The sequence below is a fragment of the Heloderma suspectum genome, chromosome 4, assembly GCF_057233095.1.
Source record: "Heloderma suspectum isolate Gila_16-S chromosome 4, 16-S_ref, whole genome shotgun sequence".
NCBI classification, from domain to species: Eukaryota; Metazoa; Chordata; class Lepidosauria; order Squamata; family Helodermatidae; genus Heloderma; species Heloderma suspectum.
Genome location: NC_139461.1, coordinates 238,755,240 through 238,769,714, shown reverse-complemented (window position 1 = coordinate 238,769,714; position 14,475 = coordinate 238,755,240). Strand labels below are relative to the sequence as shown.

Genomic DNA, 14,475 nt, shown 5'->3' with positions numbered 1-14,475 from the left:
CAGCACAATTCAAGAAACTCAAAAGACAAAGCCTCATTGAATGCACTGAGAGATTGTCATTGGCTGATAACTGGATAACCTAGAACACTTGTCTGTATTTATCCCCCAGGTTACTAATTAGACAGAAATGGAGTAGCATAGCAGTCATGTTGCTGTTACTACCAAGTCGCTTTTAAATATGTGATTGTTAGTTTTGTGCATGGAAGGTAGTTCCTGTATTTCACGGAAGACAACTACAATATTTTCTTAAGAGCACTGAACACCATAGCACAGCCAAAGATACAAGATAAAACAGCATTTAGACTAACTGCAGAGAACAAGCAGTGGATTTTGTTTTGTTTATTGATTTCTTCTCGTATTAGGACCACCTCCCAAAGTGCTGTCTCTCCAGCTACACAACAGAAAAATGCTTGATGGTATGAAACGTCCGAAGTTCAGGGCAACCAGATTCCCTACCAGCTTAGGCAAGGGAGAATCTTTACAGTCCGATCCAACTAGGTTCTGCCTAGTGACTTCAGATATTCATTCTGTAATAATCTGCAGAAGAATGTTCCACAAAGGTGAGCTGAAGAACAATTAAGTGTTGTGGATGCACAAATTTAAGATGCCATTTTGTGTACTGCCACTGTTATGTCATCATGCTTCTGGATCATGATATTGCTGAAAGAAACAGAAGATTTGTTTTTACACATACTAATTTCACATAATAAAACAAGTCCCCAATGTTAATCAGAATAGCTGCAACCCCAGTATTGTTGCCTTTATAACCTCTTAAAGCACTTGAGCTTGTTGAATCTAGTATTTATCCTCTCAAAAGCTCTGAAAGGACAGTTGCAGTGGGATACACTGAATTAAGACTCTGAATCCAAGCTAGTATTTTATAAAAGCAGAAATAGTTTTGATTTTCATATCACAAAAAGGTGGTTTTCCTGCCTTGAGAGAAGTCATCATTAATACATCTCTGGACACTTAGATCTTCAATGTTTCAAATATCTGTGGATGCCCAAGATTTTATTCTCTCCCTTACTGGAGAAAGCGCCCTTTAAAACCTAGAAGTACCAGTAACTGTTTAGCAAACCTTACTGTTATCAAATCTATGAAAACTAAGTTAGCTCTTTCCTTCTACAAGCAACATGCACCGACAACATGACTAAGCAAGTGTGTAGCATGAGCTATACTAAGAAAAGGGGGGAGAGAATAATCTTTGCCAGTCCATGTTACAGAAAACATCTACCTCCCAGTTACACCAAGAGCCTGAAAGCAGAACCCATTAACTGAGGCTCTCCCTAGGGGTTAAGATCTTCGTGTCCTCTTCCATCTTAAGGAAGCTTTACATAAGCAGCTTCATATCTGCTAAAATTCCTAGAACGGATGTTGAGGCTGTTCTTTCTGAATAAGGCAAATGTGCATGGGAGACAGAACCCTGAGAGCAGCAGACAGGGGCTGTAGCTCTGTGGTACAGAACATGCTTTGAGATGTTTTGTATGTTGTTCTGTCGTTAAGTCGTGTCCGACTCTTCGTGACCCCATGGACCATAGCACGCCAGGCCTTCCTGTCCTCCGCTCTCTCCCGGAGTGTGCTCAAGTTCATATTCATTGCATCAGTGATGCTATCTAGCCATCTCATCCTCTGCCGTCCCCTTCTCCTTTTGCCTTCAATCCTTGCCAGCATCAGGGCCTTTTCCAGTGACTTTTCTCTTCGCATTTGGTGGCCAAAATATTTGAGCTTCAGCATCTGTCCTTCCAATGAGCACTCATGGTTGATTTCCTTTAGGATGGACTGATTTGACCTCCTTGCAGTCCAGGGGACTCGTAAGAGTCTTCTCCCGCACCACAGTTCGAAAGCATCAATTCTTCGGTGCTCGGCCTTCCTTATAGTCCAGCTCTCACAGCCATACGTTACTACTGGGAAAACCATAGCTTTGATTATATGGACCTTTGTCGGCAAGGTGATGTCTCTGCTTCTTACTATGCTGTCTAGGTTTGCCATAGCTTTCCTCCCAAGGAGCAAGCGTCTTTTAATTTAGGTGATATTCAACCTGTTCTGGAGGGGGTTGCACTCCCCCTAAAGGATCAGGTTCGTAGTTTGGGGGTGCTCTTGGATCCAGAACTGTCACTTGAGGCACAGGTGAACTCAGTGGCACAGAGCACTTTTTATCAGCTTCGGCTGGTATACCAACTATGCCCTTATCTGGACAGAGATAGCCTAGCTACAGTTATCCATGCTCTGATAACTTCTCGTCTGGATTACTGCAGTGCGTTATATGTGGGGCTGCCTTTGAAAACGGTCCGGAAACTTCAGCTGGTCCAAAATAGGGTAGCAAGATTGTTAACAGGGACTGGCCTGCAAGCTCATATTATGCCAGTACTTTTCCAGCTGCACTGGCTGCCAGTCCATTTCCGGGCCCGATTCAAAGTGCTGGTGTTAACATTCAAAGCCCTTAACGGCTTGGGGCCAGGTTACCTGAAGGATCGCCTCCTCCCATATGTGCCTGCCTGGACCTTAAGATCATCGTCAGCGGCCCTTCTCCGTGAGCCCCTGCCAAAGGAAGTGAGGCGGGTGGCTACTAGGAGGAGGGCTTTTTCTGCTGTGGCACCCCGGCTCTGGAATGAGCTCCCTAGTGAGGTTCGCCTGGCACCTACATTGTATTCCTTTCGGCACCAGGTGAAGACCTTTTTATTTTCCCAGGCATTTTAGCCTTCTAAATTTTTATCTTTGCTGTTTTAAATCTGTATTTTAAACTTCTGCAGTGCTGCTAAGTTTTATTGTGGTTGTATTGTTATATTGTGGTTTTAATGTTCTGTATATTTTAAATTGTTTTATTGTGTGTTGGTTGGATTTAATTTTTGTGAACTGCCCAGAGAGCTTCGGCTATTGGGCAGTATAGAAATTAAATAAATAAATAAATAAATAAATAAATCATAAGGTTGGAAGGGGCCTACAAGACCATTGAGTCCAACCCCCAGCTCAATGCAGAATATATGTTCTGTATATTTTAAATTGTTTTATTGTGTGTTGGTTGGATTTAATTTTTGTGAACCGCCCAGAGAGCTTCGGCTATTGACCAGTATAGAAATGAAATAAATAAATAAAATAAAATAATTAATTTCATGGCTACAGTCACCATCTGTGGTGATCTTGGAGCCCAAGAAAATAAAATTTGTCACTGCTTCCATTTCTTCCCCTTCTATAAGCCAGGAAGTGATGGGGCCAGATGCCATGTTCTTAAGTTCTTTTAATGTTGAGTTTCAAACCAGCTTTTGCACTCTCCATTTTAACCCTCAACAAGAGGCTCTTTAGATCCTCTTTGCTTTCTGCCATTAAGGTGGTATCGTCTGCATATCGGAGGTTGTTGATAATTCTCCCGGCAATCTTAATTCCGACCTGTGATTCATCCAACCCGGTGTTTCTCATGATGTACTCTGCATATAAGTTAAATAAGCAGGGTGACAATAGGCAGCCTTGTCGTACTCCTTTCCCAATTTGAAACCAGTGGGTTGTTCCATGTCTGGTTCTTACTGTTGCTTCTTGTCCCTCATACAGGTTTCTCAGCAGACAGATAAGGTGGTCTGGTACTCCCATCTCTTTAAGAATTTGCCATAGTTTGTTGTGATCCACACAACCAAAGGCTTTAGCATAGTCAGTGAAGCAAAAATAGACGTTTTCTGGAATTCTCTTGCTTTCTCCATGATCCAGTGAATGTTGGCGATTTGATCTCTAGTTCCTCTGCCTCTTCGAAACCCAGCTTGTACTTCCGGTAGTTCTCGGTTCGCATACTGCTGAAGCCTAGCTTGTAGGATTTTGAGCATCACTTTGCTGGCATGTGAAATGAGCGCAATTGTCCGGTAGTTTGAACGCTCTTTGGCATTGCCCTTCTTTGCAACTGGAATGTAAACTGACCTTTTCCAGTCTTGTGGCCACTGTTGAGTGTTCCAAATTTGTTGGCATATTGAGTGCAGCACTTTAACAGCATCATCTTTTAGGATTTTAAATAGCTCAGCTGGAATACTGTCATCTCCGCTAGCTTTGTTGTTAGTAATGCTTCCTAAGGCCCACTTGACTTCACTCTCTAGGATGTCGGGCTCAAGTTCAGTGACCACACTATCATGGCTATCAGGGACGTTCAGCTCTTTCCTGTATAGTTCTTCTGTGTATTCTTTCCACCTCTTCTTAATCTCATCTGCTTCTGTTAGGTCCCTGCCTTCTTTGTCCTTTATCATGCCCGTCTTTGCACAAAACATTCCCTTGAGACCTCCGATGTTCTTGAAGAGATCTCTAGTCTTTCCCATTGTTTTCCTTGATTTCTTAGCATTGTTCATTTAAGAAGGCCTTCTTGTCTCTCCTTGCTATTCTCTGGAATTCTGCATTCAGTTGGGTATATCTTCCCCTTTCTCCCTTGCTTTTCGCTTCCCTTCTTTCCTCAGCTACTTGTCAAGCCTCATCAGACAGCCACTTGGCTTTCTTGCATTTCTTTTTCTTTGGGATGGATTGAGTTGCTGCCTTCTGAACAATGTTACAGACCTCCGTCCAGAGTTCCTCAGGCACTCTGTCTATCAGGTCTAATCCCTGAAATCTATTCCTCACCTCCACTGTATATTCATAAGGGATATGATTTCGGTCATACCTGAATGGTTTAGTGGTTTTTCCTACGTTCTTCAATTTAAGCCGAAATTTTGCAACAAGAAGCTCATGATCTGAGCCACAGTCAGCTCCAGGTCTTGTTTTTACTGACTGTATAGAGCTTCTCCATCTTTGGCTGCAAAGGACATAATCAATCTGATTTCGATATTGACCATCTGGTGATGTCCATGTGTAGAGTCACCTCTTGTGCTGTTGGAAAAGAGTGTTTGCTATGATCAGCGTGTTCTCTTGACAAAACTCTATTAGCCTTTGTCCTGCTTCATTTTGTACACCAAGGCCATGCTTGCCTGTTATCCCGGTGATTTCTTGACTTCCTACTTTAGCATTCCAATCCCCTATGATGAAAAGGACATCTCTTTTTGGTGTTAGTTCTAGAAGGTGTTGTAGGTCTTCAACAGAACCAATCAACCTCAGCTTCTTCGGCCTCAGTGGTTGGGGCATAGACTTGCAATTACTTTGATGTTGAATGGTTTGCCTTGGATTCGTACTGAGATCATTCTGTCGTTTTTGAGACTGTACCCCAGTACTGCTTTTCCCACCCTTTTGTTGACTATGAGTGCTACTCCATTTCTTCTAAGGGATTCTTGCCCACAGTAGTAGATATGATGGTCACCTGAATTAAATTCATCCATGCCTGTCCATTTTAGTTCGCTGATTCCCATGATGTCGATGTTCAATCTTGCAATCTCATGTTTGACCATCTCCAGCTTACCTTGATTCATTGATCTTACTTTCCAGGTTCCTAAACAATATTGTACTTTACAGCATCAGACTTTCTTTTCGCCACCAGACACATCCACAGCTGAGTGTCCTTTCGGCTTTGTCCCAGCCGCTTCACTCTTTCTCGCGCTACTTGGAAATACCCTTTGCTCTTCCCCAGTAGTATATTGGACACCTTCCGACCTGAGGAGCTCATCTTCCGACGTCATATCTTTTAGCTTTGTGATACGTTTCCATGGGGCTTTCTTGGCAAGAATACTGGAGTGGGTTGCCATTTCCTTCTCCAGTGGACCACATTTTGTCAGAACTCTCTGCCATGACCTGTCCATCTTGGGTGGCCCTGCACGGCATAGCTTATGGCTTCACTTAGTTATGCAAGCCCCTTCACCACAACAAGGCAGTGATCCATGAAGGGGGTTTTGTATGTAGAAGGTCCCAAGTTCAATTCCTGGCATCTTGAGGTACGGCTAGGAAAGAATCCTTCCTGAAATCCTGGAGAGCAGCTGCCAGTCAGTGTTGACAATACTGGGCTACATGGACCAAGGGTCCGACTCAGTATAAGGCAGCTTCCTATGATCCTAAACATTTACCCATTAATCTGTGTGTCACGGAAGGCAGCTTATGCAGTGGGCCTGTGAAGCCATTAAACCCAAAAGAAATAGGAAATCAGATGGAGATGGACAAACTCACCCAGTATCTGACTCAAGGCACACTACAGGAATATCTGTAGGATCAGCTGTTAATTTGGCTGCCTGCTGGGCTAGAACAGATATCACACCTGCATGTTCATCTGAGAGGGTGCCACGACCTAGAAGACAATGGTGTATTATTCAAACGAATAATTTCAGGTTAGTAAAGAAATATAGGATACAATTAGTTCAGGAGTGCAAAGGATTTTTCAAAACTTAGGAATTAGGGTTGGTTTCATTTAAAGAAAATATGTTGACTTAAGGGGGTGGGGGAGGAAACAGAACTAGCCCTTGCCCAAACCCATATTCCAGATCTATAACTGGCATATATGAAAAGACGTTCTGATTGGCAGAAAGGACACACTCGAATAAAAGTACCATTTCACCTAACAAATAATTGAAATAAACTGTTACAAGATGCAATGGTAACTAGCTTAGATAAATTTGATCCATTTAAAAACTATGGGAGGATAATATCTGTCAAAGGCTATTCACCCTGAAAGCTAAGTGGGGCCTCCAAGTCCAGCGGCAGTATACATCCAGTTACCAGATGCTGGGAAGGAACAGTGCCTTCGTGCCCAACATAAGAAACTCAGAAGGCTCTACCTGGCTACTGTTGGAAACAAAATGCTGGAATAGCTGGCCCTCTGATGTGAACCAACAGGACTCTTCTTGCAGAATATTCTTATTGCTGCTGTTTACTAATTTGGTTCTGGCTGCAGCAAAGGGATTGGGAACCTTTTTCCATTCAAGGATGCTTTTCTTCAAGGCGCTGCAAGCCAGTGGAGGGCAGGTCAGAGCCTTCTCTCTCTTTTCCACCCCCTTGTCTCTCTCTAGCCCATCTGCAAGTGCTGGTAGTCTCCAGCTCTTGCCTCTACCTATAGATGTCAGTGTCAGGGAGAGGCAAAGATCACCCCTCCCATTATTTTTTAAAATAGCCTACCTTGGCAACATATACAATAGGTCTGAAGTGTGTGTGTGTGGGGGGGGGGGTGAATACTCTCTCATTCCTGAAGCATTTATCAGGAATACAGTATCTCCCCATCCCACTCCTTTTCAAAACAAATCTAGCCCCCATTCCCATATGGATTTGAGGAAGGGTCTCTTCTCACTTACCCCTGACAAATCATTGCAGTTCTCATTCAATGCTTGAATGATTGACTGGGCGGGAGAGAGGAGAGAAGCCTTCTTCCCTTCCACTGAATTCTTCCAATTCCATTCTCTCTCTAACCCTCCTTTCCCCTTTCTTACAACCTCCACTTCCCTCGCTTCTTTCTTTCTGTCTATTCCCTGCTTCCTCGATCTGATCCTGTCCTTTTCCCATTCCGCCTTTTCCTGCTCTGTCCCTATTCATCTTTTCTGTCCTTGCAACATTCTTTTGCCCTTCCCTCCCTCTTCACTTTCCACTCCCTCCCACCCCTTGCCAGACTACCTTGCTTGGCTTGTCCACAGCTGCCACGAGAAAGGCAGGAGTGTCCCAGACATAAAAGAATACCTGCCAGTTATTCAGGAGAGACATGTTTGATAAGAGGTAGCAGCAAGAGAGAGAGGGTCACTTGTGGAGAAAAGGACATAGGCAAGGTGTTAGTGTTGCTGGACAAGAAAGCGAAGAAAGTACGCGAACATGGGAACAAACAAGAGCCAAACAGCACTAACTCCCTGGCTATTTCTAGAAGGATCCCGATGCCCTCACTGTCACAGGTCACCTGGCAAAGGAATTAGTAGCAGCCAGATTTTTTCATCCCTGGATTAGTGACAAATAGCAGTGAACTTAATTTGCCCCACCTTCAGAATTCTCGAACATCAGCATCCAGAAGACACTGGAGCACCTAAGTATAGTGCCATTACTGTTTGACCTCCAATCAACCTGCACACTTCAAGCAACTCCCTATAGCTAAGGACTTTAGAACCACACAGGATAAGGAGAAACCAAAAACATAAACAAAGAGATATTCGTTGTGCATGTCCAGACAGATAAGCCAGGCTAGATTGATATAAAGAATGCCACTTTGTTGTTCAGTCGTGTCCGACTCTTCGTGACCCCATGGACCATAGCACGCCAGGCCTTCCTGTCCTGCGCTCTCTCCCGGAGCGTGCTCAAGTTCATATTCATTGCATCCGTGATGCTATCTAGCCATCTCATCCTCTGCCGTCCCCTTCTCCTTTTGCCTTCAGTCTTTCCCAGCATCAGGGTCTTTTCCAGGGAGTTTTCTCTTCGCATTAGGTGGCCAAAATATTGGAGCTTCAGCTTCAGTATCTGTCCTTCCAATGAGCACTCAGGGTTGATTTCCTTTAGGATGGACTGATTTGACCTCCTTGCAGTCCAGGGGACTCGTAAGAGTCTTCTCCAGCACCACAGTTCGAAAGCATCAATTCTTCGGCGCTCAGACTTCCTTATAGTCCAGCTCTCACAGCCATACATTACTACTGGGAAAACCATAGCTTTGATTAGACGGACCTTTGTCGGCAAGGTGATGTCTCTGCTTCTTACTATGCTGTCTAGGTTGGCCATAGCTTTCCTCCCAAGGAGCAAGCGTCTTTTAATTTCATGGCTACAGTCACCGTCTGCGGTGATCTTGGAGCCCAAGAAAGTAAAATCTGTCACTGCTTCCATTTCTTCCCCTTCTATATGCCAGGAAGTGATGGGGCCAGATGCCATGATCTTAGTTTTTTTAATGTTGAGTTTCAAACCAGCTTTTGCACTCTCCTCTTTCACCCTCAACAAGAGGCTCTTGAGATCCTCTTCGCTTTCTGCCATTAGGGTGGTATCGTCTGCATATCGGAGGTTGTTGATAATTCTCCCAGCAATCTTAATTCCGACCTCTGATTCATCCAACCCGGCATTTCTCATGATGTACTCTGCATATAAGTTAAATAAGCAGGGTGACAATATGCAGCCTTGTCGTACTCCTTTCCCAATTTTGAACCAATCGGTTGTTCCATGTCTGGTTCTTACTGTTGCTTCTTGACCTTCGTACAGGTTTCTCAGGAGACAGGTAAGGTGGTCTGGTACTCCCATCACTTTAAGAATTTGCCACAGTTTGTTGTGATCCACACAATCAAAGGCTTTAGCGTAGTCAATGAAGCAGAAATAGACGTTTTTCTGGAATTCTCTTGCTTTCTCCATGATGCAGCAAATGTTGGCGATTTGATCTCTAGTTCCTCTGCCTCTTCGAAACCCAGCTTGTACTTCCAGTAGTTCTCGGTTCGCATACTGCTGAAGCCTAGCTTGTAGGATTTTGAGCATCACCTTGCTGGCATGTGAAATGAGCGCATAATTAAACACAGGACTGAAGAAAGAATTTCTGTTAGGCTTCATCTTTGTTGTTAATGGTATACCTATCCATTTGAGGGTTTTTTAAAAGAACTTTTTTGGGCACTTTTGGGAATAAAAAGGAATAGTCATGAAGGAATTGCCCAATTTATTTTAGCTGAATTTTGCTAATAAATATGATGCAAGGAGAATTATATACCTTAGGGGCCTGAAGGCTGCAACTTCTTGGTGTTGAAAGCTGCATCCAGTGTCAGTTGGGGGGCCATACACACACACACGCAGGATAGGCTGCTTCAGGGTCACTGGGGGGGGGAGGAGGCTCAAGCCTTCTCCCCAGCACCCAAAATTGGGACTGCTGCTTCACATCATCATTAGCTGAGTTGCAGGGAGAACTGCACAGGGCACCTGCAGGCTTGGCAGGCCATTCAGAGATCAGCAAAGGGCACATGCGGCCCACAGGCTGTGCACCCCTGATGAAGCTACGTAAAGCGTAGATCTCTTTTTAAAAGCGGTACTTCCCACTGCTTTTCAGTTACATTTTGTAGCTACCGTGCTTATGGTATGCATACTTTTTTTTTTTAATTCCCAGTCCTAAACACATCTACCCTCCTAATTACCACCCCTCATTTACAATTGCCATTTCCTACTATCCCAAGAGATTAGAGCATGTGTTCACGCCTTAAAACTTTAAAGGGCTCTGCACTAGGGGAAGCAGAAGTTGTTACTGCGCGGGGGGGGGGGAACCCACGAGAAAGGCAAGGGATTTTCAAGGGAGTGGGTCTAAATAAAAGCAGAGGCTTTTTATTTAACGCCCCCCACCCCGCAGCATATTTTGAATACTGGCAGAATCCTGGAAGGCGTAAGGGAGGAAGCGCTTTGTTGGGGGGAAATGTCTGCGTTACTTACAGCCCAGGTTTAGCCCCTGGGAGTCGGTGCACAGGACTCCCGCAATGGAGGGGTTCTTCATTCTAGGGAAGGAGGAGACGGCAGAGATCAGCGACTCCCGCTGCGCTGCCAGGGGAGAGGAGAGAACCGCAGCGCCCCTCGCTCCGACCCGGCCCCCTCTGCCCCAACGGCCCGCTAAGAAAAGAGAGGCGCCCTCGCGCATGCCCCCAGCCCGGGCGAGGGCGCGCATGGAAGCAGCGCCGCCGCCCGAGCACTTACGTGTCTTCTAAATGATGCTCCAGCGCTCCTTCCATCTTGCTGCGCGCCGCACTCTCTTCCGCATCCGCCTGCTTTGTCAGCTGATCTTCCTTCACGTGATAAGCAAGGCTGGGCCGACGGTGGCGCTTTAGGATCAGAATTCTTCAAGGTTAAATTTTCGCGGGCGGGAAACTTTGGCTCCCGGAGAAACCGGGCGGGAGGAAGGGGTTCGGTTAGTCTCTTGTGGATGCTAAGGCGTAGATCCGGTTGAGATCGGCGGCTCTTGCTTTCGCATGTTCATCAGGGCGTTAAGTGCATAATGCAATCCTAGTGACATTTAGTATGTTATGCGAAAAATTTCAAGTATTCAAAGTGGTTCGTAGACATCATCCAGTAATTTTTACAACATCCCTGTAAAGTAGGCCAGTGCTTATTGCAGGGGACGTAGGGGTAGTGATGCTGAGAGATGGTGGCTGTAATTAGGAGGAAATCTGAAGCAGGGATCCCCTTCACTAGCACTAGTCCTCATGGGATGAAACTGAAGTGGGTTCCTAGATCCATATTCAGTTCAAAGGTGCAGCTGCAGCTGCAGCTTGAATAAGGAACTCCAGTTGGAACAGTTCCATTAACAAACATGCACACACACGTCTTTGGGACATCCCAAATCATCCAGGTTTCCATGGACTTACGTATGCAAATGTAATAATACATACACATTCAAATACATTTTAGGAAACATCCCCCCCCCCCCACGTTAATAAGAATTCTTTTTGGTAGCCCAAATTATACTTTTTAAGCTCCTTTAAATAATACTATATCCTTATGTGGCCCTGACAACAAAATATGGTTGCAGACCTTAAAAAAAAAAAAACTCATCTGGATTTCCTACCAGAAACACAGGAATTTTGGGCTCTGTGCTGTGCTAGTCCTTGCCTTTTAAAGTTAAGATGTGCATTTTCACCCCCACCCCCAGTCCCCTACCTTTGCAGAACTGATTTAACAAACTTTTCCAGTACTAGGCTGAAATCCCAGCTGACTGGCTCCCAAAGCCATATGTAACTATCAGAATTGAGTAGTGAGTGCTGTATATTCAATCAAATGCCACATTAATTCTGGTGCATCAGCACTCTTTCTCTGATGAGAAAGTCAGAAGCAAAAAGAGTGATCTCTCTCTTGGTACTTCCAATCACCAACAGGAATGTGAGATGTGCATAATCCCATCTGTCATAGCAACATAGGGACTGAGTAAAAAGGCATCTGAATTACTTGGGGAAAATAAAGGTTTATCATTCTGTGGACATGGACCTATGAACAAGAGAGAAATTTCCTTCATCATTCTAGGCAGGCAGGAGTCAGAGCTTGAAGCAGCTCCACATTTCTTCAGCTATACGGCCCAGTTAATAAACATGCACAACAAAGATATTCCATCTATGCACACTGGATATGGCTATACCCATATGTACTCCATCCCATCTCCGTATACTGCTTCCATTTGTTGTTGTTGTTCAGTCATTCAGTCATGTCCAACTCTTTGTGACCCCATAGACCATAGCACGCCAGGCCTTCCTGTCCTGCACTCTCTCCCGGAGCATGCTCAAGTCCATATTCATTGCATCAGTGATGCTATCTAGCCAACTCATCCTCTGCCGTCCCCTTCTCCTTTTGCCTTCAGTCTTTCCCAGCATCAGGGTCTTTTCCAGAGAGTTTTCTCTTCGCATTAGGTGGCCAAAATATTTGAGCTTCAGCTTCAGTATCTGTCCTTCCAATGAGCACTCAGGGTTGATTTCCTTTAGGATGGCCTGATTTGACCTCCTTGCAGTCCAGGGGACTCGTAAGAGTCTTCTCCAGCACCACAGTTCGAAAGCATCAATTCTTCGGCGCTCAGACTTCCTTATAGTCCAGCTCTCACAGCCATACGTTACTACTGGGAAAACCATAGCTTTGATTAGACGGACCTTTGTCGGCAAGGTGATGTCTCTGCTTCTCACTATGCTGTCTAGGTTTGCCATAGCTTTCCTCCCAAGGAGCAAGCGTCTTTTAATTTCATGGCTACAATCACCGTCTGTGGTGATCTTGGAGCCCAAGAAAATAAAATCTGTCACTGCTTCCATTTCTTCCCCTTCCATATGCTAGGAAGTGATGGGGCCAGATGCCATGATCTTAGTTTTTTTAATGTTGAGTTGAGCTGGTGTTTCAAACCAGCTTTGCACTCTCCTCTTTCACCCTCAACTAGAGGCTCTTTAGATCCTCTTCGCTTTCTGCCATTAGGGTGGTATCATGTGCGTATCTGAGGTTGTTGATAATTCTCCTGGCAATCCTAATTCCGACCTGTGATTCATCCAACCCATACTGCTTCCATGCACACTTCTTAATAAATAATAACTAATACTTCATAGACACAAGAGACCTCTGGTCTGTATAGAGCAAAAACACATGGTTCAGACACATTCCATGTACAACAAGATAAAAATTTACTACAAACATTCAGATATATAAGGACAACATACTGTAAAATTATCATCACATATTATAAGCAGCAAGTATTCATTTGTCTTGTCTGTTTCACCAAAACCTCCAAAACTGCTCAGCTGTATCAACAAGCTGTTATTCAAAAACCCCTGGTACCCACCCCCCACACACACACAATTTGTGTAATAATATTGATATACTGTTTTTTAACAAAAATAAAAAATCTACAAGTGGTTTACATAACAAAATCAAAGCAACGTTAAAGCATTCATATTAAAAACAACTAAAACTTCCAACATTAACTAAATTCAAATAAAACTAAAGTTAAATACACAAAAAGAATTGTCTCTCCAAAGTCTGTCAGAAGAAAAACATCTTTACCTGTTTCTGAAAGATTGCCAAAGAAGACAACAGGCAGATCTCCCTAGGAACGGCATTCCACAATGCTTGGGACACCACAGAGAAAGCCCTGCTCCTAGTCTACTATCTTTTCTCTTACTGCAGATAATCCAGTAAGGGTGCAATCCTATGCATGTTCAGACAGATAAAATCCTAAAACTCCCAGCATAACGCAGCTAGCATGGTTGGCTGGGTAATGCTGGGAGTTGTAGGACGTTTTCTGTCTAAACATACATAGGATTGCCCCCTAAGAAAGAAAGCCGTAAGAGCTGCATAATACCTTCTGAATGGTTGCACTAGGACCCCTCCGTCTGCAAGCACCCTAGGAACCCTTGTAAAATTCCATTTGAAGCAGGGCGATTACACAATAAAAGCCTCATCTGAAAGCACCCTTAATCAAACCATTTTTTATTTAACTGAGCTTAAATTGTCCAAAAAATTATTCTCTCATTTAAATGCCTCTTTGAATGAACATCCCTTCAGCACATTTGTATCTTGTTTCAATGCACTCCAGTTGTTTGCAAATGCCATCTTGACACTTGCAACATTAGCGTTTGACTGAGAGTTATTTCACAATGCCAGGCATGCAGGATGGTGATGGATACACTTCAGCTGAATCTACACATAGCAGTTATACCGTTATCATACTGCAGTGACAACTATTGGTGCCCACTGGTGGCATGTGCACCAATAGTTATTATTGCAGTATAATAATGGTAAAGCTGCTATGTGTAGATTCAGCCTTCATGATGCTTTCTTTTGGTGGAATTGGGAATTAACCAGATTAAGAATATAAAAAGAGCCAAGACTGGATCAGACCAAAGGCCTATCCAGTCCACCATTCTTTTCCCAATGGGACCAACCTCATACCTATGGGAAGCCCACAAGCAGGATACAAGTGCAACGGTATTCTGTTCATGTTCCACGGCAACTGGTATTCAGAGGCATACTGTCTTGGATTCTGGACCAGTAGCCACTGATAGCCTTATCTTCCATGAATTTGTCCAACCCCTTTTAAAGCCATCCAAGTTGCTGGCTATCAGTAGAACTTGTGGTAGCAAACGCCATAGTCTAACAATGCACTATGTGAAGAAGTCCTTCCTTTTGCCTGTCCTGAATCTCCCACCATTCAGCTTCATT

At 44.1% G+C, this 14,475-nt stretch overlaps 1 protein-coding gene across 2 annotated transcripts; it reads right to left on the bottom strand.

Moving 5' to 3' along the window:
- Window positions 1-324: 324 nt before the first annotated feature.
- On the bottom strand, window positions 325-10,545 carry LAMTOR5 (late endosomal/lysosomal adaptor, MAPK and MTOR activator 5). 2 transcript variants are annotated; one of them, XM_084852846.1, is made up of 4 exons: window positions 10,489-10,545; window positions 10,231-10,292; window positions 6,052-6,169; window positions 325-660 (listed from the first exon to the last, which is right to left on the bottom strand). In XM_084852846.1, exons 1-4 carry the CDS (start codon window positions 10,521-10,523, stop codon window positions 600-602), a joined length of 276 nt encoding a protein of 91 aa, XP_084708972.1. In that variant the 5' UTR covers window positions 10,524-10,545; the 3' UTR covers window positions 325-599. The 2 variants fall into 2 exon arrangements, with proteins under 2 accessions (XP_084708972.1, XP_084708971.1); XM_084852845.1 differs by having other exon boundaries at window positions 10,231-10,545.
- Between the last annotated feature and the right edge of the window lie 3,930 nt (window positions 10,546-14,475).